The following is a 27,897-nucleotide window of genomic DNA, read 5'->3' as shown; positions in this document are numbered from 1 at the left end:
ATTCTGAACGGGAGCGTAAATAGCACAAGGGTAACTCACTCTCTCTCTCTCTCTTGTGAGTGCCGTTCGGGTGTCGTAAACTTTCGTGTCAACTGCAAGGACACACAGGCTTTCGCTATATTATGCTTCCCAAAATCTCAGTTCGTGTTCGTTCGCTGGCGTGTGCAGACAGACAGACCGTTCCGCAGTGCCGGTGCCAGCTGTCGTTACTCCGAATCATCAAGTGCAACTTTTTCAGTTTTTTTTTTGTATGGTGATGGTGGCGCAGAGGTAATGAGGCAACCGGATTCAGTGCACTTCTGAAGTGCTTTTTACGATATACCACACAAATTTGCGTTACAGGGGGGTACGCTGTGTCCCGTCCCGCAGGGACACACAGTTCGCTCCCCTTCCGGTATGCGGTTTCGCGTGGAGTGTCAACGCGTGTGCTCCTTTGTGGGTTACGGGTTGCATCTTTAGTGTGTCAACGCGCGCGTGTGTGTGTGTTTGTATGTGCAGTGCGTGCAAAAGTGTAGAGTGCAGCAGTACCACCGAGTAGGGCAGTAATTTTGCTGCAATTTACTGCAAACCCTTCAGTTTTGCGCTAGCTCACGCTGAGAGAGAGAGAGAGAGAGAGCGAAAAAGAGCGGAAAGGTGAGATGGTGAATGGGTTGCCTGTGGCGATTCGTGTGCTTCACTCAATCGCAGCAAGCTGCATGCTGGGCTGCAGAAAAGTGCATGATTTAGTAGCCCTGGGGCCAATTTGTTGGTGCGCCACATAGACGCGAACGACGGCGAGCGAGCATGTTTGCATTAGTGTGTTTGCTGTGTCTGAATAAATTATGCGATAAAAGTTTGTAAGCGTAAAAGCAGTGCCTTTGAACAACTTCCGGCTCATTAGATTTACGGACTGCTGTTAAAACATACCGGGGGGAAATGTGTGTAACGTGTTCCGCTTTCTTGCTGGACATATTCAACCCTGCTGGCCAGTCCAATCAACTCCTCTAATTTTCCTCACAATTGCTTTTGTTTTTGTTGTTACGTTAATGTTATTTTACTCTCTTAATCCTCGTTTTTGCTGTGCCCTTTTTTACAGTCAGACCCTGGATTCCTTTGCTCTCCAATTGGAGTAAAGTGCCCCGGCAAAGCGCCAAAGGACAATGGTTGCTCACAATAATTCGATTACCATGTGAATCGGTCCCATTCCGCCCCAGCAAGACAAACAACGCCAACAGGAAAAGTAAAGCCAAGTGGAACGCTATTGGATTTTTGTGAACAGGAAGGTGGAAAAAGGCAAAGCGTGTAGCCTTTCTACTTGTGTGTGTATTGGTTTGTGCATACGTACGTGTGTGTGTGTGTGTGTGTGTGTGTGTGAGTGTGGTTCATCCACCGATGAAGTGTGATGCGAGGTGGCAGCCTGGCAGGAAGCCGACGCCGCACGAAGCGAGATAAAGGATAAAAGGCAAACCGAGCGCAAAGCGACCCAAAAATGGCCCCAAAGGGATCGAAGCTAATCATGTTTTTATGAGCCCATCGGTGGTGCTGGCGTTTGGTTGCTGAGCTTGCGAGGAAAATTTGAGGTGTGAAACAACATCCTTCTCCCTTCCTCAAACGCAGATGAAAACACCGGGCGGCAAGATGCGCATGAAGTACGGGAAGCTGTTCATTCTCTTCATGATCTGCTTCAATCTGATCGTGTTTTACTACTCGTGGAAGTACTTCCTCACCAGCGGCCACTATCTGGCGGAATCGCTCACCGGCGGCGAGGGCCGGCTACGAGGGCCGGCCGCCCTGCCCCGGCGGTTCGGCGTCGTCGCGCCCGACTCCATCCCGCTCGTCAGCTACGAAAGCTCGTACCGGGCGGGCGATCCGGGCGGGGCCACCCTGAACCGGCTGCGGCTACAGCCGACGCTGACGGAGGACGGCGGCCGGCCGGGGAGTGCCAGGGAGCGGGTGCAGCACACCAACGGCTACCTGCGCAAAAGCATCACGTTCGTGTTCCGTGACTTTTACGACTTCGATAACGATCTGCTGCAGTCGATCGGTAGCGTGACGGCACTCATACCCGGCGTGAGCGTGTTCGTGATCGCACCGGAGCTGCCGTATCCACCGCTCGACATATTTAACCCGCTGCCGGCACCGGCAACGGGCGGCGGGGGGAATCAGAGCGGACGGGCTGCGGCCGGCGGGCCCACGCCGGCCTGGTTTGCCGAGGGAAGCAACGTGCGCTTCTTTCACCTGGCGTACGATGTGACGAAAACGCTCAAGGATACGTTCCCGGTGCTGCACGTGAGCACGCGCTACGTGCTGTTCATGCCGGACAGTGTGCGGTTGACGGGGCGGGGGTTGCTTTCGCGTATGCTGCGCGAAATCGACACACCGTCCGGGAGTGAGCTGCTGCTGCAGCAGCATCAGCATTTGCTGCTGAAGCAGAACGGGCACGGTGGTATCAGTGGTGCAGGTGGTGGTGGTGGTGGTGGTGGTGCGTCGTTCGATCTGAACCGTAAGCCGGAAAGGCGTATCGTAGCCGTACCGTTCGGATCGAATGGGAAGGGCGCGGCGAACTGTGTGCAGCTGCAGCTGGATCTGCCGAACTGGACGCTGGAGTATGTGACGGGCAACGAGACGGAGCGGTGCGATATGGTAAGTACGGGACGCAAGTTAAATTAAATGTTTCAATTAAATATTCAACAACTAGTATTTACTAAATAATCTTTGCAATGTTATTTAATATTGATAAATTCTCATTAAAAGAAGGAAGATGTTCATATCTTTGTTAGTGTATATGATATGACCTAATAGCCTTATTCACCCTTAAAAACACCATAAATATCACTTAAAAAATGGCTTTCAACCCCTGCAGAGGATGCTTTTTGCGTGTTAACTTTTCTTTATTGATACAAATGAATTCCATGTCCTTTAAGGCGGCAACCCCTTAGTCAATAAACCTCTGTCAATGTTTGACCCCATTCTCGGTACTATTGGCATTGTCCTTTTCCGGCGTGGGATTAAATTCTTTCTGTGGCAGTGCTTATATCTCTTCTAGTGATGGGCAAAATGGTGCCTGCTACCGGAATTGGTTTGATCTGAATCCAGTTGCTTTCCGATTCAGCTCTGGTTGTAATGGAATATTGCTTAACCTTTTCAAGTTCTTGGGTAAATTTTATCGTTCGTAATCAATTATTCATAACAAAAAACTTAAAATTACACTTCTTAATTTACATTCCTTCAGCTGCGCTACACAGTGGCACTTTACACGTAGCTATATTCATGTAGATGTAAGCCATAAGTTTCCTGTGATTTTTTGACTACTTTTCTAGTTGTTTGTATTTGCTTCCAGATTTTTGAAGAAACCATGAACAACTCATTACACGGATTTTGCCGGCACATAGACGATCGATTTTTCACATATATGTGTAGCTATAAAGACATCAATGTAAGCTAGGAGTAGCTTACGAGCTTGCTATCGTTTTAAGCACGGTAGTAAAACGATTTCAATAGGATCCAGCTGGATTCAAATCCGGAATCAATAGGATTCAATTAGATCTGTTTTCGCTGCGAGCAGCCGGATTCAAAGCCATATTTACTTTGGAGCCGGATTCAGATTAAGAATGTTGGAGTCGGAGTGCATCCACGAATCCAATCCGGAGCTCCCATTACTAATTTCTTCCCGTACCGAACATTTTACCCAAGAAATAGACCCTTGAGCGTTGTATGAGATAATGGAAATATCTAGAAACTGTGAGAAGTTGAATATTTTGACAAATTTTGTATTGGAATTTTATTAATCAATAGCTGACAGAACAAATTCACATTCATAAAGTTTTTTTTTTCTAACTAACATATTTTAATCAAGAACCATTATGAGTAATCCCATTCAACTATCGTGATTTGACGTTGTGAGTTATCGAATAATGTTATTGTTTTAATTGATGCCTTGTTGGCCAATACCACAATTTAACTTTCTTTCTATTGAAAAATACTGGCAATCCCTGTAAACACACTGAAAACTATGTGTTTCATTATTTATTGCCTGTTTTCAAGCTTATAAGACATTACATAGACTCAAAAATGTGTGAAAAAGAGTCAAAAAGCTACAAGAAAGTGTCAAAATACTCACCAAAAGTCTATATTACTTGCAACATGTGGACAACAATAAGATACATTTAGCTCAGAGCTCATCCATGGTCTAACTGTTCGATGATACGCCACTTACTCGCCCTTGGTTTTATAGGCTAATAACGACATTATCTTAACACACTTTGTTTAAAACGATACTACAAGAAAAGCTTTGATCTATGAAGATAACTGGATGTCAACTTTTTATGACTTCCTACCCGCTGTCGCTAACGTTCAACACTAACATTCGCTACCACAAAGTGTCTGACTTCCTCTGACCGGCAACACCATATAATCGCTCTATTTGCACGGAACCTTCTTAACGATATGAAACCACTTTCTTCTACTTGGTTCATTCGCCATGCTAGTGATAACTTTCTATTGCCGTTAGGATCCCCTATTATCCTTTAGCACTTGAGTGGCATTGGGCAACCCCATTTCAAAGTTCACTTAATTTGATTTATAATACACATAGTCGTGTGGCCAAATCCAATCATGGGAAACATGCCTGTGTGTCGTTCGATGGTCTATTGAGTTGCTACGATTTTTCAGCTTTAGAACGTGATGAAATTTTACATTGCTTCAACTGCGCTGATTATTATTGATTTTTTATTCCTCAATCACTAATTGATATTATTTTTTACGGATTTTATCATTTTAATAGGAGGCGATTACAATTGTATGATTCCTTTAAACACTTATTGAAGGCTAGAGTGAGCTTATTTATTAGATTTTCTTGCGTGAAAGCCACGATTAATAGAATTAATATGTTCTTTACAAATTTTAAGCTAATAATCGTTGATAATTGACCAAATACTGGCTATTGATTATGATACTGCAAGATTCGTTTTGAAATCATACTATTGAACTTGAACTATAAATAAGGTTGACATTTGCTTAAATGTTTCTGCATTATGTTTTAAATTACGAAGAAATGCTTAAACTAGCAAATCTATTCTTAATTGATAATAATTTGATGATAATAAGATATTATATTTACCATAACAAAACCAAAAATTATTTTCCCAATTATAAATCCATTACTCTTTGTCTCTCTCTCTCTCTCTCTCTCTCTCTCTCTCTCTCTCTCATCTCTCTAAGGGCATCTCAATTACAGCGGTAATTTGAGTTAAATTTGCTAGACTGCTTTAAACTGATAATTATGCTCAGCTTTATTCCAACGATCCTCTTCGTCATCATCAACCACAACGGACAAAGCGGTCGGATCATTATTATTATTCTCTCCGGCTAGAAATTCCCACCAGCAAAATACCAGCACAAACCGCAATTATTCCACTAGCCGGGCTGAATTTCATTATACGATATATTTATAAGGAAAATGTTGCCCACCACTGTGCCTCGCACGTGCGGACTCGGTCCATTTGGATACAAACCGGTCGACGGCCGTCCAAATCATTACCAACAGAGCGCGGTTTTGCATACCAAACAGGCCGTCCCATCTCGCAGGCTGCACGCCCTTCTGTATTGCCTGTATAACTTTCTTCTCCGTCCCATTTTGTGAGCCTCGCAGCGTTTGAAACCTCGCGATAGCACACTTCAGTACCTCCCTTGCGCCATGTTTGTCACCGAACAATTTTCTACCGGTCGCAATATATTTATTATAGCGTCATAAATTTTGCCCAATATGCGCAGCACCGTTTCACAATGATGTGCGAAATTATGAGCAAAAGGGCAGGTGTGGGCGCGAGAGTGTGCCTATTTAAAATATGCCTGCGCTGAGTCTCATTGGTTTAGTTCGATGAAAAGATAAGCCACGCATGATGCCGCGACCCACTGTTACCGTTTCGGTGGTCATGAAAAGTAATGGGATGATGGTAATGTTTCTAAAATTAATTTTCTCCCAACGGAACGAGCGAGCGCGCTCGGGAGCTTAGCGGTGTATTTTTTAATTTAATTTCGCTCATACGCATACATTTCTGGCAGGTGCTTATATGTTTAATTCAGTACCGTGTGAGGGATGTGTCTGTGGTGGAGGTAATTTATGCCGTTTTGGAATTAGCAATTTTAGAAGAGAAAGAGTAGTTTCATGATTAAATATAATCGATCTTTCTATCATATTTCGTCCATTAGAATTTTGTTTATTATTGTTTTTCTTTTTCCCAATTATTTTTTTCAAAATGCCATATTCAAAGTTGCTAAGTTCTATTATATTGCCACTTTCCCAAACTCAATAAAAGCGAAAACGATCGAAGACGGTGTCAAAAATGACGTAAAATGATGGTTTCCTTGGATTTTTTTAGAATATTTTGCCAAATTGTACGCATTGATGAGCAGGACGCACTTAGGAAATACATTAAAGCAACCGTTGCATCTAGACAACTGCAGCTACCCGTCCTATTCGATCGAGTTTATCAAGATCTATTAAGAAGAACAGATGGATGCAAAGCCCTTTGCTAGGTTGCCATTTTCAGGTCGCTTTTGACAGTTTCATGAAAAAGTGTTTACAAACAAACGGCTAATAGTTAACGTGGAAAAGTGGACGAATTAAATATTAGGAAGATTATATTGGTTAAATTTCTTGCGGTCAATCACTTCTGGAGAATAAATGAGAAGTAATTGCAGTCTACTCTGTACACAGATAACCTCATAGATTCGAATTCTTGTATTATTCTAACAGAAAATGAAATTTTGCAAAATGTTGAACAAAACTCTTATTCACTCCATAGCAACGTCCATCGCTAAACATAAACAATGTTCAATTTAACTGTCAAAATTTTCCCATGGCTTTCTGTCAATTTACTCTAAACGCATCGACCTGTTCTCTTTCAAAGGTCTTGGAGTTTATATTCGTATGACATTGATTGAGTGCATGTTGTTATATTTTCTTTATTATTATTTATTTTAATAATTTATTTAAACTTGTTTAACTAAAGATGTCTATCATTTATGCTTAACAAATACAATCAGAAAAACAAATCTTACACACTAATAAGATATGGGGAATACGAACAGAGGATTACAATGATTTATTAACAAGTCGGAACCATGGAGCAATGTGGACATGGAGATGTTAAAGTCAAAAGATTTAGCCAAGCTTTTAAACGTTTTCAACGCACGAAGAAATGGATGGCTGGAGATATACTGGTAGAATTGTTTAACAAAAAAAAATAATTAAAAATAGTGAATAGCGTTGTCCTTCGTGTGAGTTAAATTAAATTATACAAATTAAGTTTTTGCAAGAGATTTAACAACGTAACAGAGAATTTTTATTGAAATTCTGTAACGAATGTTAATGCCTTAAAAAGCTTTCTTTAGTATGAACTTAGTATAAAACACACATTAATAAATTCAGCACAAAAACCAATTTTGTCTTAATGTACCATGCATACATTTTCCATACAAACGTGATCTTTTTAGATGAACTGACTGCTAACCTACAAGCTTGCCAACTATGAAGTGTCCTACTATTGACTCTCGCAATGCCTTTCATAATAACATAATTTCGTTCACATGCTGTGCACTATTTTTTTATTTATTTTCCAAGACCTTTTTTAAAACCGAAACGCGTATATTACACCTTGTTTACGCAAAAAATGATTTAACGTTGTACCATATCGCTCAACGCTGAAATGTTTACTAAAAAACAATTTCATGTATCTAAAACTTGCTCCACCATAGACGAAATGCTTTTGAAACGCTTCATTCGCTACCGTTCGGCAACCAAACGCTTCAGCAAAAAAATAAGGTCAAAAGGCCAACGGCTACCAAGTGGCGATAGTTTTCATTTTCCCCAAACCAATTCTTGCACTCCTTGCACTGCAATCACCGGGCTAGGATGCAGCCAGCATCTCCAGCACCACTGCATTCGTCCGCATCGAACACCATCGTCCGGTGCCCGGTACCGTCAATCCCGTTCAACTGAATATTTTTCCACAAGCGCCGTACCCATTGCATGGCTCGCCAGAAATCCCCACGGCACTTCGGTGCGACAAATTGAGGCATACGGTAGAGACTGGTGGCCACTTTTGTTATTTCCAAACCAGGGAAAAACTATTCTTTTTCCAAGAAACAAAAAAGAGCCCCTTTCAAACTCGTGCAAGCAGTGTCCTGCTTCTGGAATGTTTTCGTTATTTTTTCGGGGTTTTTTTGTTTGCGGAGGTAGCTGCAAAATTTCATCATCACGGAAGTGCAGTGTGGCCGTGTGGTCGATCCGCTCGCTCCGCACTTGCGTTAGTTGATGGCGTAACGACCGTTCCTAATAAAAACGTCTAAAAGATGCCTTTCCGATTCGTATCAGTGGATGGATGGAGCTTTTTCTGCTTCCGTTTCTATGCGATCGTCGTGGACACGTTGTCACGCTGCTCGTTTGAAACATTGCGAGACGCCCGGACGGTTAGCGTGGTTCCGGTTTTTGTTTGCCTTTTTTTTAGGGGGGCCACATCCTATCACGATGGAAGAGTGGCGTCCGCTGCACTTTTGGAACAAAGATGGAAATTGCTGTCGGGAAAAATATTAATCATGTCACTGATTCCACTTGACAGTGGATGGGTATTTGTTGCCATACCGGTGAAAGTGCTTTTGGATGAATGCTATTTTTAAAAAGGCGAAGTTGTGCTGTGAATTGTCGTCCTGGATTCTGGTAAATTGAATACATCGCAAAAACAGTTTCGAGTGGAAATGGAGATTCAGTTCAGTTGGCAGTAAAAATCTTATAATTTACATTTTAGCAAAAATATGTATATACAGTGGAGCGTCGTTTATCCGGCTGTTCGTTTATCCGTGCTGTTGAGAAATGACAGTTCAATACAAAGATGACATTGCGTGGTGAGTAGAATATTTAAAATAACAGTTATCACAGCATTTTGTCTAGCCGGTCTCGTGGTACAGTCGTCAACTCGTACCACTTAACAACATGCTCGTCATGGGTTCATGCCCCAAATGTACCGTGCCCGCCATACGTAAGGCTTGACTTATCCTTTTATGGGAGGGGGGGGGGGGTAATCCATAAGTCACTGAAGGCCAACCCCTCAAGTGGTACAGGCAGGCCTTTAACCTACAACAGTTGTTGAGCCAAAAGAAGAAGAAGAAGTGCATTCATGGCACATTTCAAATATTCTCCTTGGAAAAACAATAGCTTACACAATGTAAAAAAATCATATTGGAATACAACCAAAGCTCAATAATTGAAAGTTTTCTAGTTGGCTTGCTTGTTTGTTAGGCGGTGCTCTGGGACCAATCGAACGAGACAAACAAACACGACTCTGTTCGATAGGTGCTCTGTCAGCTGTTCGATGTCTTATAGACCTGTCATGATGCACTGCAATACGCCGATCTTTTCACCTCGAAAATGAAGCATTTTCATAGTTTAAATGAATATTCATCTGCAAGGGGCAGATTCAACAAATAATTTATTAGTTATCCACATCAGTAATAACATAAAAATCATTCAAATTTAATATTGAAAAATGTAAACAAACGTCCATGCCAAAACACATACTGTGCATATACATGCATTGTGTACACATAATAGTTTTATACGTTTCCTATATAAACCTGTATATTTGATGTTATAATTGATTGTGAAGCATTGCAATAATTATTGATAGCTAATTTAAATATTTTGCTCGAAATTTTAAGAAGAAATAGTGACAAACTACGTTAACAAACTTGAAAATGTCCCGAGATGAATTCTATCTACTGCAGCTGTGAAGCGTTTGACAGCCAAGGTACTCACAGCACAGGTGGGTATCGAACATCACAGACAGAATCAAGTGACATGTTCGACTCGACGATTGTCTTGTTTTTTTTTTTGTTCGAGTCGGATTTCGTGTTCGATTGCTGCTAGAGCGCCGCCTTAGTCGTTCGATGTATTTTTGTATGGATTTTTTTTTTTTTTTTTTTTTTTTTTTTTTTTTTTACATAACTGCTGTCTGAAATTAATTCTTAACAACAAACCTATTAACTAAACTTATTAAATATTTAATAAGGTTTTGAAAAGATATATTAAAAAATCCAGCAAACGTACCAATCAAAAGAATAAATTGAATAATTAACAATCTACTCAAGATCACTTACTATCCTGAGTGAAGCATATTAAATTAAACCAAATTCTGTTCCATGCAAAATCTTCCACCTTCTTCCCCAATGGCTGAGAAATCTCTGTTTTCAAATAATTGGTAAACAAAAAGTAACATGGATTAGATAGTGAAGCTGCATTTGAGTTTATTTGTTTCGTTTTATGGAGTTTGTTGGAAGCGGTTTTACAATTACAAAATGATTGAAAATGTATTTTCATTGAGTTATCTAAATTATTATGAGCACCAGTCCAATCTGAGGAAACCGTTCAAACCTACAGATGTGAGCCTCATCCACTTCCTTCTGAATCTCGAAGTATTTCACGTTTTTGTTCCTTCTCAACATAGCTCAGCTCACCGTCGGGCGTTGCCATACCAACTTTTATACACATTTCATATTCATCCAGCATCTTTGCTGCAATATTGACTTTCTCCAACAATAAAACTCCGTTCCCGGGCCCATTCGCCGTCAAATTGAGACCTTCGCGGAACCTGCTGCCACTCTGCACAATCGTTTAAACCCTCGCCAACAAAGCCGCTGCAATCAGTTGACACAGGGACAGGTGTGCGCTCTGAGGCAACACTTCGCATCGCATCCCGCATCTGTGTAGCAGAGTTCCCACACCTTTTCCTTGTCTGCCTCACTCATAAACGGCTTCCCTCTTTTGGTTTCTTATGCTTTGCCCCAACGTCTTTCGCTCTATGTGTATCTATATTGCTCTTCTAAAGAAACAAAACCCAATATCTTCTACACTAACTGGGTCTTCACTGTTCTCTTTCTTTGCCTTTCCAGTTCAAACAGAAGCACGCCATCCTGGTCGAGACGGAGCTGCTGCGGGAGATGCCGGACGCACTGGCGTCCCCCTTCCCGGACGTGTTCTACATACAGGCGAAGCTGGCCGGCGTCAAGGTTCGTTTTCTTTGCACGTGGGAACGGGGCCGTTTTGAAAAAACAGAGCAAGAAATACCCATTTCATAAAAAAATGAAGGAAAGAAACAGGGAAAGAACGATTTGCTTGCCCACTTTCTTTTACGCGAGCAAAAACGGCGAAACACAGGGCGCCAAAATTGGTCCGTAGTGATTGTTTCACCCGTCACCCTTCTCGGGTTGGGTTCACCCGGAAGGATGGAAAACACCGACGGAACGATTGTTTCCGGAAGTGCAATTCCGGGCTACGGTTACGATGAGGCAGCGTGAGATGGTGAAGGTTCCTTCCTTCGTTCGTCGGTGTGTATTGCTGACCGTACATCATACTTTCCGCTCGACACTTGTTCCATTTTCTGGGCTAAGCTGAGAAGGTTTAAGAGTTCCTCTGTGTGTGTGTGTATGTGTGTAAACTACCCATCTTCCGATTTCAATTTCCCAAGGTCTTTTTTCCCACAAGCGCCCCGATACTGCTTGCAGGAGGAGCAAGTGAAGCAATCAAACAGGACTCCGATCTGAGTCGGGTTTGGAAAGAGCACGAAGCAACACCATCTCGCATCACATTAGGCATCGGAGCGTAAAATCATTAAACGTTACGAGCTTTCCCCCTCGCGCGTAGTCCCAACACACAACCACCTTCAACTCCCAGCTGCTGCCCGAAACCGATTAACCGACGCACTACGGTAACGGAGCGGCCCTTCGGTGTAGATTTAATGCCCATTTTGCCGTACCGTTCCGTTTGCCCTGCTGCAAACCAGGGGGAGGGGAGGTGAGGTGCGGGACAAGTGAAGTGTTACTTTGGCCGGTTCTCTAAGCGATTTAGATTCGTCCTGTGTGCGGCTGCTGCCATTCATTGCTGGGTTTCAGTATGCTTCAATCGTTTGAATGTTTGGTCTGTTTTGGTCCCGTCATAGGCATAGTGGGAATGTAAGGGGACATACTTGTAGTGGTTCTACATTTGGTTTTATTGTTTCTTGTATTGCCAAATTTGGTCATAAAACCCACCTATCACATAGAATGTACTAGCTTTTCATTATTTTGTTTGTTGTTCTCATCACCTTGTATTTATGATTAATTAATCGAGGCTTTTAGACAGCAATGAATGAAACAATTAGAGCTTTGTCCTATTTTTAAAGCAGCAATGATGATCTTAGTAGAGTAGAAACATTATCCAATGCTTTCCGGCAATTCTTATAAATTTTTATACTTAGATTTCTAAAAATGCAACCACAGAAACAAGCCAGTGATGCATAATTGGTGAAAGACCGTAACCGTGTCAAGCATCAGATGTGAAACATAGATTAACATCTGGAGGGACAATTTAAACAGGACGCACAGAGATATATGTTGCACAATCTAAAAAGAGAGTAGGAAGGGTACTTAATAGTAAATGTGTTACATAAAACAATGCACTATTACATTTTTTTGTACTACTATACTCTGCCCTTAGTGCACAACGCGTTGCACAGCTCTGTCACCGAACCATATGACCAAGAATTAGGAATAAACCAGAGTGTAACTAGAGCTGCAAAGGACAGCAGAGAACAAATGGACAGAATAGGGAAATAAGTAAGAATATAATACTGAGTTCAGGATAACAGGTTGTCCCATAAAGTCAATAAGAACTATAACTACAAAAAAATGATACCATAATACTAAATAAATGCATAACCAGGCCTGGCACTCTGTGTCCTATAGTTGCAGACTTGGACTAATGTGTTAGAGGGAAATTAGATTTAAAAAATCACCCAGTAACAGCGACCAGAAACAGGAACTCGTTCTCTAAAAACGTTTAATCGCGTCATAACGCCTAACCTTTCTAACAGACTGGAGAGCAGCTCGGATAAAAAGTAATACAAGGTACAATGATAAACAGCTTTCCACTGTACCTTTTATCTAGCCCTTGGACTCTATCTAGTGCTTGGCAGAACGTTATGAACAGACCGTCCTACGCAGACATGCCGACTAGTGATGGGATTGGCAAAAATCCGGAGTCTACTCCGATCCGACTCCGATAATTTCGGAACCGACACCGGAAGGTAGGTCCGCCCATCATTGTCTGTAGTTGTTCGGAATTTCCCGGAGTCGTTCGGAGTCGTTGGGAGTCAGAGTCGTATGGAGTCGTGCGGAGCCGTACGGAGTCGTCTGAAGTCATGCGGAGTCGTTGGTAGTCGGAGTCATCCAGAGTTATCCGGAGTCGTTCGGAATCGTTTGTAGTCGTCAGAGTTGTTCGGAGTCGTCCTGTGCTCGCGCAAAATGAAAGAAAAAAAAACACAACGAAATGAAATGCCTGATCACAAGCAAACGTCACCGGACGACGGCTCCTGTTGACTCCGATCAATTCCGTTTTCGGTTGGCTCCGATTGACATTAGCCGACTCCGAACCACTCCGACTCCAAACGACTCCGACTCCAAACAACTCCTGGCGACTCTGGACGACTCCGAACGACTCAGGATGATTCCGGACGACTCCGACACCGAACGACTCCGGACTCCGGACGAACCTGGGCAACTCCGAACGACTCCGGACGACTCTGGACGACTCTGGACAACTCCGAACGACTCCGGACGGTTCCGAACTAACAATAGCCAATCGGACTAACAATAGCCGGAGTCGGATCGGAGTCGTGGTCTATATAGGCTTTCGAGTCAATCCTTGCTACGGGAAGGACTTACTCATATGGAAGGAGTCTATATGAGGGTTGAATCCATGACGGGACATATTGGCTGGTATTATTGAATCCGTTCGTAGCGGCAACGTACGACGCTCACATGAAATTCTAGAGATGGCAACACATTTCTTGAGCCCGGTCCTATAACGCTGCGGTGAAAAACTGTTGCAACCATCTAGTACGTTAGGAAAATGAGTTTCGGGACGTACGCCGCCGCTACGAACGGATTCAATAATACCAGCCATTGTTAAGTTGTTGGAATTGACGACTGTACCACGGGACCGACAGGATTGAATATATCATGATAATTGACCTCTTTTGTTGCGCTAAATAGATACTTCAAAAGACTTTTGTGTTTAGTACAATAGACTCCTTGAATCCTGCCATTCCAGGGACTGAGGTAAAATGTTTCCCTCCAGGAAGATGTTTTCAATTATTTAATGTATGCCTGGATGAACGTTGTATGTGTGCATGGATGTTTAAGTAAGGTTCAAATTATTGGTTTGTGTTACTCTTGGAGGCTGTACAGAACATTTGGCAGATGTTTTAAAAAGGTTAAATAAAAATTGTCACAGAAGATTTCAACGATTGATCACAAAATCAAACAAGTTGCTGTAGTTTGTCCCTCCGCCTCATTCCATACATCCCATAGTGATTAGCGCTTCCATTGTGTACCACGGCCACACACATTTATCACAATCTGCCCTTTTCTGTGGCATGGAAGCACCACCGACAAGCACCGAAAACCCGGGAAGGGGAACCCAAATTCTGCCAACCAAACAAATAAAAAGCTTACCGACCTTCCCCTCCCGAGCCCGATCCTCCTTTCCCACCGTCCCAATTCCAGCGCACGAAAAACTGAAAAGAGCGCGCCCAGCTCGACGCCAGCTTCCGCACGGTACACCAGCGACCAAAATGTCGACCCACGGTGGCAAATGGATATATGAACACTTCATCTTTCTGTCCACCCGTCCCCACACAGACACCACCCCCATCCGTGCGTTCCATTTGCTTCGCTTCATTGTTCAGGTTTCCTACTGCAAAAAAATTAGCCTCTCACTCTCTCTCTCTCTCTCTCTCTCTCTCTCTCTCTCTCTCTCTCTCTCTCTCACTCACTCTGTCTGTCTGTTTCTTCTGCCACGTGGGTGCTGCCTGTTGGAAGTGTATAGATCCACCATTTCCTACGCACCATGTCCCGGGAATGTCCTTTGCAAATGTTTCTCGCATGTGAAGAATTTCGAGCATTTGCGTGCGTGTTTCTCTCTCTTTCTCTCTCTCTCTCTCTCTCTCTCTCTCTCTCTCTCTATTCGCCTGTCCTTCGCCTTACCCCTGAAAGCTAGCCCGGGCAAAAGGGATGATGAATTTAAAAGTGGCAACACACGCGCCGTTCAGGTGAATTCCCGCCGACGATCGTTTAAGGCCGAAGGAACGCGAACGGGGAGAGCTTCTTGTTTTGTGTGGGCAAATGAAACGAGCTAAGCTCAAAGTGCTTTGAAATCGTGCTCGAAATTAAACCAATGTGTCACTGAATGTGTCGCAAACCATGCGTTCCGTTATGATTGTCGAGCTTTTGTTCGGGCTTTCCTGGGTTTGAGGCCTTTGGAAGGCTAAGCCTTTCCGCTGTGCGTTGAAAAGTGTTGATGCCACATAAAATATGCTGCTTTGAGCTGTATTTTTTTTCCTTCTTAAGATACGTTCCTTTCCCTTCCTATTACCCATCCCGATTACGCCACCACCGTACCTGTTCTACCTTTTTGGTATTTTATCGAAAAGTTAGCCTTCCCCATGAAAGGCTTTTTGCAAAAAGGTCACCGCTTAGAATGGCTATTCAATGGGTTCGCTTTCTTTTCCGGTTCCGCCGGTGGATGGCATTCGATGGGCTATTTTTGCTTAATATTATTCCATTCATCGTATGGCTTTGCTACCACTGCCAGCCTAAATACTGGGCAGCACGGCCACACAAAATCTTGCCATTCAAGGCGACCCTTCGAAACGGCACTCTGTAAAAGATGAAAACCCAACTCCTGCCCCAATACCCTCATCTGTTGTGGAATTTTATGTGCCAGCATATTTCGGTGAATTTTTCAAAAAAAGGGGCTTTTCAATGCAAGCCAAAACGTGCGTGAAATTGGGGACCAAAAAGACTTTTTAATTCTATGACACAACGACGAACTGCCATACTAAATGGCTACTAGTGTATTAGACATATACAGGCGTATTCTATTGTTATAATCGAGTCGTCTAGACGTCCAGTTAATGAATTTTGTGTGCTCATTTGTATGGATAAGTTCACTTTGAAGTTGATTTTCTCGACTCGAATCGAATCAAGTTCTGAATAGAATATGCCTGAGAGACCAATTCCCAACGTAGTGTCTCCAAACTATGAGAACTCCTAAAAAAAACCATGTAAAATACAGTTGATTGTGTATACAATATAGATATATTCCATAAACTTTTGACAGTCATTTAAATCGTTCTTAAAATTCATCCATTCGACGTCGAAACGTCTCGTTTATTAGAATAGAATACACCTGTACGGCAACCTTTTTGGGTAGGCTTACAGGAAAATCCTATTCCTATTGGAAATTCCTGGTAAAGCATGCAATTTATTCTTTGCAACATAATAAACAATACATTCATTGGCGCATTCACATTCAAGCAGTTAAAAAGTAAAACACATAAAACCAGTTAATAATTGATCATAGGTGTAAACTATGCATCATATCGGTTTTGCTTTAGCGCTACTTTACGACTGCTTTACAGGATTTCCCTCGATTTATTGGTTGGTTCCCATCAATTTTTGGTGGGTTTCCACATTTTTTTGATACGTTCTTACGATTTTTGGTCCAATTGTATTGATATCCAATCGGAAAATACCAATCAATCACGGGAATCTATGGGATACGAATAAAAAATCGTTGGAACGCACTAAAAAATCATGGGAACTGACTGGAAAATCGTGAGAAACCCTGTATTTGTCCGAATTCAACACAAATGCACATTTGTTTATTGCCTATTACATTTACCTATTAAAAACAAAAATGTTTTTCTTATTGGGTTGAAATGTGTTCATAATCAGTTGAATTGACTCCCATCATTATTAACCACAATCAATAAAATGTTTGAAATTATTTAAAACTGTTTTTTGTTGCTAATAGTTCACCATTTGATCATGAATGACCTTAAATAGCGTGGAAGACGGCCTTCTTGTACCATTCCTCCCGAATAAAAACGCTTATGTTTTGCTGATATTTTACTTTTTTTTACAGCTTATTCATGTATAGCACTCCTCAAGCATGTTTATTTTATAACATTGGCCCAAAAGAATGCAGTAATGGAAAATTGTGCCCTAGAAAAATATTGGCTCAACATACCAAAATTGAAAAAAATCATTTAATTAAAAACATATATGGAATCAAGCCTCGCAAGTACCGGGTTCCCTAATACGGGATAGGACTGACTATTCCACTTTGGTCCAACCAATCATCACTTCGGCTATCACTTTGGACCAATCCAACCAATCATCAGTGCTAAAAATGTCATGAGAATCGCGTAATAATCACAACCGACGTCCTTGGAGCATGATTTAGACGATAAAATAGCTAAACTACCATCACATCATACTGAACATACAGTGCGACGAATGTGTCAGAACCGGGTCAAACCATTCTCCAATCAAAATACATAGTTCTACTACGATACTTGCATCATATAGATAACCTAAAAATTATCATTTTTATTTATCATAATAATAATATATCGACTTTCTAATTTCAAGCTCGAGTAGCGCATATCAAAACCTTGATATATGAATATTTATCGATGTGCAGTGGTAGACATCTGTCTTCATAATATCCATAAGTTGTGATTTTAATATACATGGAACCAGTGAGTGCTTCCCTCCCGCGTCATCTCTATATTCTTCACCTTTTTATCATGTCAACTTTCCCCGTAAGCTATCACTTCCAGGAAGTGTGCTCACATTTCTCCCCCAACAAAAAAAAAATGAAGAAAATATTCCTCAAGCCAATTTAAACGCAAAATTAGCCCCAAGTAAGTGGATTTAAGCGTACGCAGCAGCTTCTCTATCGAGGGTAGGGAACAGCATCTTCACCGGCACGAGTGCGAGTGTTCCTGTATAACGTCATCTCCACACGCCACGGTCTGACTGTGGCTGACGGCATTGTGTCAGGGCGGATACGCGTCATCTTCCGACATACCGTACCACTACTACCACCACCATCACCACCACCACTACTCGGTGAGCTAATTTTAAAAGGCTTCAGGTGAAACTGCCATCATCACTAGCACGTATGCTCGCACGGGCGAATACTTGTGCGGTGCACGGAGTTTGGTACCGCGGTACCTAACGAGGGCCAAATCGGATAACTTGTTACCTTTCCTGTCCTCTCCACGGTGGTGATGATGAACATCATGAGTATCCTGCAAGAGCGATGGAGTCGGATGTTGTGAGCTAATGGTGACGATGGTGGAGTCAAGTGGCACCAATTCTGCTCCACCACGTAGTCACGCATCCATCCATCTTTCAACAACAACAACAACCACAACCGCGTACAGTCCCAAACTTTATCGCTCGAAGGCCAACAACTTGACGTTAACTTTAAGAAACAGCACTCGCAGAGCGGAGGCGAGCAAATCCTTTCCCTGTGCGTATCATCCCGCGCGGCAGGAAGGAGGATAAACACACCGTGTGGCCCTGGCGGGCTGGTGTTGGGTAGTAACTTCCACGAAAACGTCTTCCTTGTGGACTGGCACACAGTTAGAAGACGGCGTGAGAGACGATGAACAACAGAAAAAGAAAGCAAAAAAAAAGTGCCAGCACCAGCAGAGAAAACTGGTATTATGAAGATAAATATTTGAGTTTTACGATGTCAGCCGCTGGTACGGACTCCGCGCACCAGCGGCTGGCGGTATGAACCTTGCGCACGGTTTTACGTATACAGAGTGAAGCTAAACCATTCGTAGCTTTTGGTTCTGTGCTTTCCCCGTATTTCCTGCCCGGTCACTGCGCCGCTCTTCGGTTCCGTGAAAAGTGGAAAAGTTGAATAACAAAGAACAGGCAAAAGCATCAACAAGCCGCCGCCAGCCGCTTTCCTGTGCTTGATTTTTCCTAAACCTTAATGGCAGGAAAAACACTCGTAGACGAGATAGATAGAGAGAGAGAGTGAGAAGAAGAGGAATTTTCTGACTTTCATTTTTTGCACCATCCTCCTCCTCTCCTTATACCCCCCCCCCTCCCCCCCCAATAGCTTAGACACATCGTGAAATGAAAAACCTTCCGTTCGAAATGAACTGTGTCCCGACAGATAGACTAAAGATAATGGGAAATCGGTTCGGCGATGGACTCGACATGAGTAAAAAACAAAAACGAAAGCAAAAAACAAGAAGCAAAAACAAAAAACAATTCTAAAAGCAAACAGTTTTCATCCCAAAACAATGGCTAATGAAAATTTTCCCCTCCTTAGCTGAGGCGACGTGGCCACTGTCCACGTCATCATGCCTGCCATCGTCGGGAGGTCGGGCAACATTTCACATGTTTTCTAATCTGGCCGGGCGTTTTTTCTCTTTCTCTGTTCCGACATTTATTCGTTTGTTAATTTCCTTCCCCACTGGTTTCTGGGTCAGACGAAGGGGACGAAGGGGGGGGGGGGGTGGATTTTAAAACTCTCCCCTCGCGCTCTTGGATGAGTCTCTAGAGCGCACCGGAGCGCCCTTTTTCCCAACGTCATGGCCTGCTGCTGTTGTGGTGATGGGAGGTAGGTTGTTATGAGCAATCAAAAGAAAAATCAATCTACAGTGGGTAACACAAAAAAAAACCACTCAAGATCTGTGGATATGAACAGTTTGACAAATCCATGGGGCAAAAGACACTCTGGATTATTGTACAGTCAGACCTCAATGTTTGCGTTTGTTGTAGCTGCTGCTTAGATTTTGTTTTCTATTTTTTTTAATATGTGTTGCATTTTTGAAAGAAGTAAAAATAAATGAAAATGAATTGTTAAGTTAAATACCCAAAATTACTTACAACAGAGATCTATCGAAATATCTGCCAATACAGCAGACGAACGACGAGGCTTCAGAGGTTTTTTAGACAAAACACCATAAAAATGTGTTTAATATACTGTTTGTACAGACATTACAGAATTTCCAAGGTTGCCTGGTTATTTATTACGGATTTTTGGTTGTTTTATGATTATTAGTGAACTCGTCGTACAAATTATTGATAGTTTCTTGCTAATAGACCCCACAATTTATAGACTTTTCTCTGATATTTCTATGTCAATTTCTTTTTTACTTTGTTTTTTTTCCTTTTTCTTGGGCGGTTTTAAGATTTTGATAAATGGTCGGATCATTTCTAACATATTTGAACACATTTAATTAAATCGGATATCTGAAATTTTATCGATTGCCAAATGCAATAAATACCAAAAACATTAATAAAAAACACAAAAATTTAAACAAACTCTTATCAAACCAAATCAAGCGATTGAAACCAATAAAATAATTGAAATGAATAGGGAAATTAAAATCCCAAAATCAATGATTAAATTTAGCGAGTTGGAAAAATCAAACATCAATGCGCAATTAAAAGCTTTATCGTGCCCCAAAAAACATTGACTCATCATTTTTATCCTTCCAGAAATCTGCCCCACCAATAGCTCCAACTGTGTAACGTTCTGTACATTCCCAATCCGAGGAAAAGTGAAGAAAACGCTCTCATTCAGTAAGGCGTTTCATTTCCATTTCCTTTCGGACAAATCCATATCTCATTCCATTCAGGCAACGGCAACAACGGCTCGACTCAAGAATCTCTCCCCACCCAAACACTCACCAACCGGCCAGAATACAATTAACACAGTTCCATGTTCCTTTCTTTCCCTTTCTTTTGCCAAGCCTACTACTCACCCACGAACCAAAATGCGCGACCAAACCGGTGCGCGATCATTGTGCTGCTGCGCTTACTCGTTCCACTCCCTCCATTCCGTTCCCCCCACCCCCAACCACACCCGTAAGCTCGAAATGCTTGAAAGCGATGAAAAGGCATTGTTGGAATGAATTTAATTTTCGCCTAACGATTTTGCTTTGTGAACGTACTTTCCTTACCGTTTCCGAAGCATAACGCCCGTAACGTTGAATGGGGTTTGGCGCTCATTTACGTGAGGGAGGAAGGCAGGGATGGAGGGAGATGTTCCGCACGCCCGTTTCCGATGTGCACGGTTTGGGCGAACGTCAAGGACAAGACTGATGATGACGATGGTGCATATGGGTATGTGTTGAGAGTGTGATGTGTTTGTATATTTGCAATTCAATTTGGGGAGCGCTGCCGCGTGTGTACGAACGTGGCGCAACTCGGCGTTCGGCTGGGCATAAAGAAATCGCCCAGACTGCTTATCATATTCATGCAAATTTGGGAAGCAATTTCGCTGGCGTGCTCATTTGCCGCATGCCATAATGAGGCAGAAGCGCCAGACAGGCTTATGATTGATTGGGCGAAGCTTCGCCTTGATTGCCATCTGACGAAGGGCATGTCGTGCATATTGTATAGGTAAAGGTAAGAGTCCTTTTCCTATAATGTTCTGTTTTTTTCTTCGGAGTATCACTTTGTTTGTCCATTCTTTTATTTTTCTAATGATGTAAGTGACTTATTGTTGCTGCTATATATATTTTTTGACAGTATTTTACCAACATTAAACTATTTTATTTACTAGTTTTATTTTTAGCAAATATCCAGTAATTTTCAAAAATAGGATGATCATCTTCAATTCTGTTCGACTACTTATGAACGAAGACATGCATTATATTTAACCACCTTCCTTGGCTCTAAGTCATCCATACCATGTTAAAGCAGATAATTCGATCATTCCAATCATTTCAATGCTTTTTTAATTAAACTGTCAGCCAACTATCGAGCGTTCAACTAAAAAGCGTTCAACTGTTGAATTCTTACTGTATATCCAAAATTTTCACAATTTTGCTCGAAATTTGAGATCAATCGGTGGTCTGTTGAAAATTCCTCACCTTCAGTAGAAAACCATATTTGGTTCGGTTGGTACACTGCTCCTTACATGCTGGCAGAAAGGATTCTGTAATTGTTGCCTATGTATCAGATTTGGCGAAGGAAATGTTTTTTTTTTTTTTTTTTTGAATCTATAGCCTTCAAATCTTCGTTTTAATCCAAGAACTGGCTGTCACGTAAGTTTTTTTGGCTTCTTTCTTCGTGCTACGCCTGAGTAAAACCACATACAATTTCTGCGAGATTTCGTTTAAACTTCATGGCATACTAGATTTTGTTATGGAAACAAACCGTAAAATTGTGTGTCGATGTATTGGTGAAAAAGAACACCATAAGCCCACCTGTTATATACACTCACTTTGGTTACAGCGTTATGCATTATGTCATGCGTTATGTTATGCCTACTAAGTTACAGCGCACCTAACGAAAAATTTTTGAACTATGGATGTATGAAACCGTACTACAATTACTTTGTGTTGTTTCAAAAAGAAGGCATTTTGGCAAAACCAAATCAGGTGGGAAATGTTATTCAATTTCTAGCTTTTTTCTGAAAACAAAATAATAAAAATAAAGCTTAAAGCACGCTTTAATGGGCTTCCATCAGCCTTCTTGAGATGTACTAGTGTAGTACTAAGATTAAACGATCAAACACACTCTCAATTTATATGCGCTTGTTCATTATTTATTGAGATTGAAAAGATTAAAAACAGTTGCCCTGTAATAAACATATGAAAAAAAAACTCAAGAAATTCCATCAGTTAATTTAGTTGAAAATACTCACCATTATTAAATATCAGCTCTCCACACTTTTAATTAATCTTAATACAAGAGAAAACAAAATAAAAGCTAGAAAGTACTGATACTCAAAATCTTGATCTGGGAGGAAGCATGATCAGTCAAATCTTATACAAACTACCAAAAATGCTTCCAAGAAGGAAGCTGTTGAAAAGATAATAAAGCATTGAAGGCAAGCTTATGAATCATTTATAGAGCATGAAAAGAAACTTCAAATCTTCTCCGAATACAAAAGTAACATGTACACTTTGCACAGTCTTGAAAGGAGAAGTAATTGCAGCCACTGAAGTATCTTCGTTAATAAAGCAATTTATAATACCGAGCGCTAGTGCCATTTTCCGGTCTGAAGACTTTGCCATTTGTATTTCTCTTTTACTTTGCCATGTACCGGTGACCGGTATCGGACCATGGCTTCTGATGAATGATTGCAAGCTGCTTCCGAAGTTGTTTGGACCTAGTGGAGCTTTATGCTTTTTCCTAGCTAGTTATGCTGGTATTCGGTATAGGACTGGTACCACCAAAGAAAGACACAATTAATTCCAATTGAGTTATTTAATACTATAAGAATTTATATTCTATTTTCCCATTTTGTATTCTTTAATGCAAATAAAAGCCATTTTGAGCACAAGACACAACATTCAGCACATCCAAGATGTAACGGATTAAAGCAGCTTTAAACATTTACTACATTTGTATGAAGATAAAGCGCGTAATAGAAGAATGTCATAACAAACAGTTTCTGTCTGGTTTACCCTGTTACCGAGACCGGTTAATTCAATTTAAATCATCTTTCCACGAACAACAAAACCCACACGCACACAGGAAACACACTTTCCAAAAAGAGTGAAAGAGAGAGAGAGAGAGAGAAGAGAGAGAGAGAGAGAGAGAGAGAGAGAGAGAGAGCAAACATAAAGCATCCGATAAGCACCTTCCATTATCTAGATTACCGGGTGAGTGAAACGCAGCCCCCCCTCCTTCCTCCTGCACGGAAACCTCATCCAAAGCCAGCGTTCTGCTGGCTTACTATCTTCCAAGGAAATCGCAAATTCGCAACCGTTTGCATAGGAAAATGAAATTTGCATTCTTTCTAGGAAAGTTCTAGACAAAAAAGCAAAAAGCGACCCATTCGCTCGCGGAAGCCGTTTCAGTTTCAGTTTTTCATTTTTTTTACCAATTTGTGCTTCCACTCACTCTCCCGTAGCAAGCAAGGCTTCCTGCCCAACAGGCAAGATATTCCACCCCATGCTAGAGCAGGATGCGTAGGCAAAATTGCAACACAAATCGATTTCCAAAACAAAAAACCACCTTTGGTGGAGCCACCGCCAACTGGGTTGCGTACACGTTCGTTGGCAAGAAGAAAACATATCGGCCCGCACAGCAAGACGACGCCAAGAATGAGCGGCAATCGATTGATCCACTTCGTAAGATTTGGGGGGTGGGAAGGGGAAACGGAAAACCACACAAATCCATTCCCCGCAACATTCTGCTCCTTCCGGATCCGGATGGAAATGGAAATGAGTTTCTCCGCTTGGTGGGAAGCTCTTTTTCCCCGCTCCTCTTCTTTTCGGACCAGACACACATAATACACCAGCCACCAAAAATCCGATCTAATCTTTTACTCGTTTTTCTTTCCTCCTTCTCCTCCTCTCCAACACAGAAAGTGCTGCTCAGTGGTGCATTCCAGGACGGCCGTAAGCTGTTCACCTCGTACCACACGAAAACGAAGCGCCGCAACCAGCGCAAGGAGCAGTTCAAAGCGCTCTACCGTCGGCTACAGGTGAAGAAAGTCATACGCAAAAACTATCTGTACGATAAAGCCTCGAGCCGTGGTGGTTCTGTCCCGTTCGGCTCGGCAGCTGGCAGCTCTGCCGCCGCCGGCGCCGCCGCCGGAGCCAACGCGCGCCGCAAGTACGTGAAGAGCTACGAGCACAACAATCAAACCATCTCGCTGCTTACGGAGATCACGTTCTACGGGTGCGAGAAGCAAACGCGCAGCTGCATCGGACAGGTGCACAATGGGCGCCCGTTCTATCGCTACCTCGGGCGCAACACACCGCCCTGCTGCCTGGAAAAGCTGAAAGCCGTCTTCCGCCACGTGGTGGACGAGTTCGAGAACGTGGGCATACGGTACTGGCTGGACAATCGGGCCCTGCGGGATGCGATCGAGCTGAAGGGGCTGGCACCGGACGCGTACGAGATCGATCTCAGCTTCAACGGGGACGACGTGCAGCGGTCGGTCGCGCTGCGCAAAGCGCAGACCCGCCCGCACACGGACGAGGCCGGCTTCCACTGGCTGAAGGCGACGGACGGGCACTACTTTCGGGTGCAGTACTCGAAGCAGAACACGATCGCCGTCAATCTGCTGCCGTTCGATCTGTCCAGCGGGGAGCTGGTGCGGCCGAGCGGGTTCTACGGCTGGAAGGCGCGCAAGTTTTCGGTCGAATTTCTGCACCCCATGTCGACGGTGCTGTTCCTCGGCAAGCCCATCATGTGCCCGAACAATGTGATAGAGTATCTGGAGGTGAAGAAGGTGAAGTAGGAGGGAATGCATGGAAGGATGTGGAAACAATGTAGGTAGCATGTACATACAACTGAAACAAAAAAAGAGAGGGCGGAAAGCAACAAACAAAAACTGGCGTTAAAAACATAGAAAGATGGACAACACCAAAAGGAAAGCAAATGGGTAGCCAGAAGCGTTGAATCATTTTTAAATTAAGCTTACCTGGCCTTTTCTTTCCCCCTTTGTTTTCAAACTGCTTACGCTTATCATAAAGCAATAAATGAATTGGTTTTAGCAAGCTGACAAAATTTGGATGCCGTTTTTTTCCCTGCATGCGTGCGCTTTTTCGCAACGATCTGTGTGTGGTGTAAGAAAATTAGGGCGAGAAAAGTAATTAAAACCTTTCAACCAATTGTAGCAGCAAATGTGATAACGTACGTGTAGGACATTCCAAACCCAAACCCAAAACCAACCCAAACAAACAAACAGACAAAGGAAACTCGAAAAAACAAACTCAATAATCCACACTTTAATGATCAGTAAATGTGAACTTAACGATTATAATAAAACTACAATAAAATAGCTACAAAATCCATGTGTAAAATAGAACACTCCTCAAGAGTTTAAACATTTAAATAGACAAACAAAAACAAAAAAACGGAAAAAGTAAATTAATAGCAAACATTTGTCAATTAGTGTAATAGATTGTCAGATTAAAAAAAAACAAACAATGAAAAAGGAAACAGTCTTTAGCTAAAATAAAAAGAAAAAAAAAAAACAAATAGAAAATTGTTTTAAGAAAATGAAAAAAGTTTAAAGAAAAGAATAATTTAATGTAAAAACCCAAATCTATTCAGTGCAGAAAACGAAACAGTATAGCAAAAGAGAACAAATAGTTGATGTTAGTAAAAGAATGGATGTTTTTCGCCTGTTTTCCCCTTTATCTCAATGCCGCTATAATACAAGTACTTAAAGATTTAATTGAAACATAGTGGTTCTACTGTGCGGCTTCTGTTTTATTACTCCAATAACACTTATTTGCCAATAAAAAACTCCATTCATTCGATGTACTCTACACCAATGAACTCTACAACTTGCAGATAAGAAGAAAAAAGACATAAACAAAACACACTATATAAAAAATTCAAACATTCCCTTCCAGTCTTGCAAAACATGCTCTTGCGAGCAAACATTCGTTAAACTTGTTAACAGGCAAATAAAACTCCCTTTTCTATTAAACACACAAACACACTGTTGCCCGATAACAATTTATCTCACTATATAGCCTAGGATAGGACAAACAAAACGAGCAAAGAAAACGTGTAACACAACTGTAAACCTAAACCTTGAACCTGTTGAAAAAGATAAAATAAATAAAGAGAAAACACTACCACAGTACCGCACTATCGCTCCTAGACACGCTTCCTTCCGGTACGCCGGCTGGGTTCGACAGTATCGCTGTGCCCGACTGGGGAGCTTGCGGGGGGGGGGGGGACAAAAAAGGTAATTTGACTTTCGACGACTCGTTTATTTCATACTCCGTGCGCGGGATCCGAAAAATAACAATCAAAACGAACCGGTCCACTACATCCACCGATCCTCCGTTGGCTGTCTTGCATGTCTGCCATGCTGCGAATTTTGCTCTCGATAAACGTACGTTTGCCAAAGGTGGGTTCGATAGCGTACACAAAAACAGGTCGCTCTTCCTCGCAATCTCTAAATTTCTTCCTCGTTCTTAGTTCGATGCGACGGTCGACACGGTTTCCTTGACCGTTTCACCTTCCGGTAGCTCACGAACGAGCGACAGCAACCGGTCCAGCTTCTGGCTCTCGAGCAGCTGCGGATCGACGACGCCCGCCTTCTTGCCCATCTTGGTCTTGATGCGTAGGTTAGGTGAAAGCTTCAGCGTAATCGTTGTGCCTCTGTGTAAAGGGATAAAGAAGCAAACAAAACAAAAAAGCGATCAGAAACAAAGCAGACACACAGAGTAAGACACAACCGTCAACTAATGATAACCCATCCCGTTTGGACACTGAAAAATTAAGCCAAAAGACCCCAACCGGTCCCTGCAGGATGCTGCAGGATGCTAACCCGTTCCCCTTGTAATTGAATAAAATTTCTGAACAACATCCTGCAATAAGGCGAAAAACATGAAACACGTCAACATTAATTTGTAGGGAACTATGGGGGAGAACCAGCAAACATGAACCAACAAACCCGCACAACATCGGATCCAGTTGGAACGTGGCTAGAACCGAATGATAAATGATGCCAATACATCGTCAACAGTGGGGTGGAACTGGCAGAGAAACACAGGACCACCGGCCGGTGCACACTTCACCTCATAAAACATTCCGTACACACTTTATCGAAAGGATGAATGAGAAGCGTGGTGAAAAAAGGGAAGCAACAAAGGAATAAAAAGGGGGGACCAAATTCGAATAAATTCATTTTCCTGAGGCAAATTAAAATGCATGAGTTTGGTGGGTCAGACCAGGTTGGTTGTATTAAATTTTCGTGCCATGTGGTACTAATAATGGCAACGAACGAACATGGCAATAAGTTTATGGTGAATGGTTTTGTTTTAAAGACCACCTTGTCTACAGTTCAGTGACAGGTTAATATGTTTTCATAGTTGGAATGAAACAGAACCACTCAGTTTTATAAATAAGTTACTATAGGAATTTATTGACCCGTAAAGCTTTCTTATTTGAAACTCTTATTGGAAAAAATAGTACCTCTTCGTTTATTCACAATAAAAACGTTCTGTGGCAATAAACAAATAAAATAAAAGCAACTTCAAACTTAAAATCCTCATAAAATTCCGCCACAGCTTA

General features: G+C 42.1%; 2 protein-coding genes across 6 annotated transcripts in view; one reads left to right on the top strand and one right to left on the bottom strand.

The window, feature by feature from the left end:
• Positions 1-153: 153 nt before the first annotated feature.
• LOC121597134 (fukutin-related protein) lies at positions 154-26,458 on the top strand. Of its 4 annotated transcripts, none has more exons than XM_041922683.1 (4): positions 154-270; positions 1,080-2,622; positions 10,927-11,043; positions 24,218-26,458. In XM_041922683.1, the coding sequence occupies exons 2-4, from the start codon at positions 1,597-1,599 to the stop codon at positions 25,097-25,099; spliced, it is 2,025 nt and encodes a 674-aa protein (XP_041778617.1). In that variant the 5' UTR covers positions 154-270; positions 1,080-1,596; the 3' UTR covers positions 25,100-26,458. The 4 variants fall into 4 exon arrangements, with proteins under 4 accessions (XP_041778617.1, XP_041778614.1, XP_041778618.1 ...); XM_041922680.1 differs by having other exon boundaries at positions 1,076-2,622; XM_041922684.1 differs by lacking the exon at positions 154-270 and adding an exon at positions 279-633 and having other exon boundaries at positions 1,076-2,622.
• Positions 26,459-26,572: 114 nt separating this feature from the next.
• Positions 26,573-27,897, bottom strand: part of LOC121597133 (dynein intermediate chain 2, ciliary) — a 29,481-nt gene continuing 28,156 nt past the window's right edge. For both annotated transcript variants that reach the window (XM_041922679.1, XM_041922678.1), the window contains exon 10: positions 26,573-26,982. In XM_041922679.1, the coding sequence (XP_041778613.1) occupies positions 26,796-26,982 (187 nt within the window). In that variant the 3' untranslated portion in view covers positions 26,573-26,795. The remainder of the gene's footprint in view (positions 26,983-27,897) is intronic.

This window comes from Anopheles merus, chromosome 3R (assembly GCF_017562075.2).
Source record: "Anopheles merus strain MAF chromosome 3R, AmerM5.1, whole genome shotgun sequence".
Classification (NCBI taxonomy): domain Eukaryota; kingdom Metazoa; phylum Arthropoda; class Insecta; order Diptera; family Culicidae; genus Anopheles; species Anopheles merus.
This window is presented reverse-complemented; position numbering and strand designations above follow the sequence as displayed.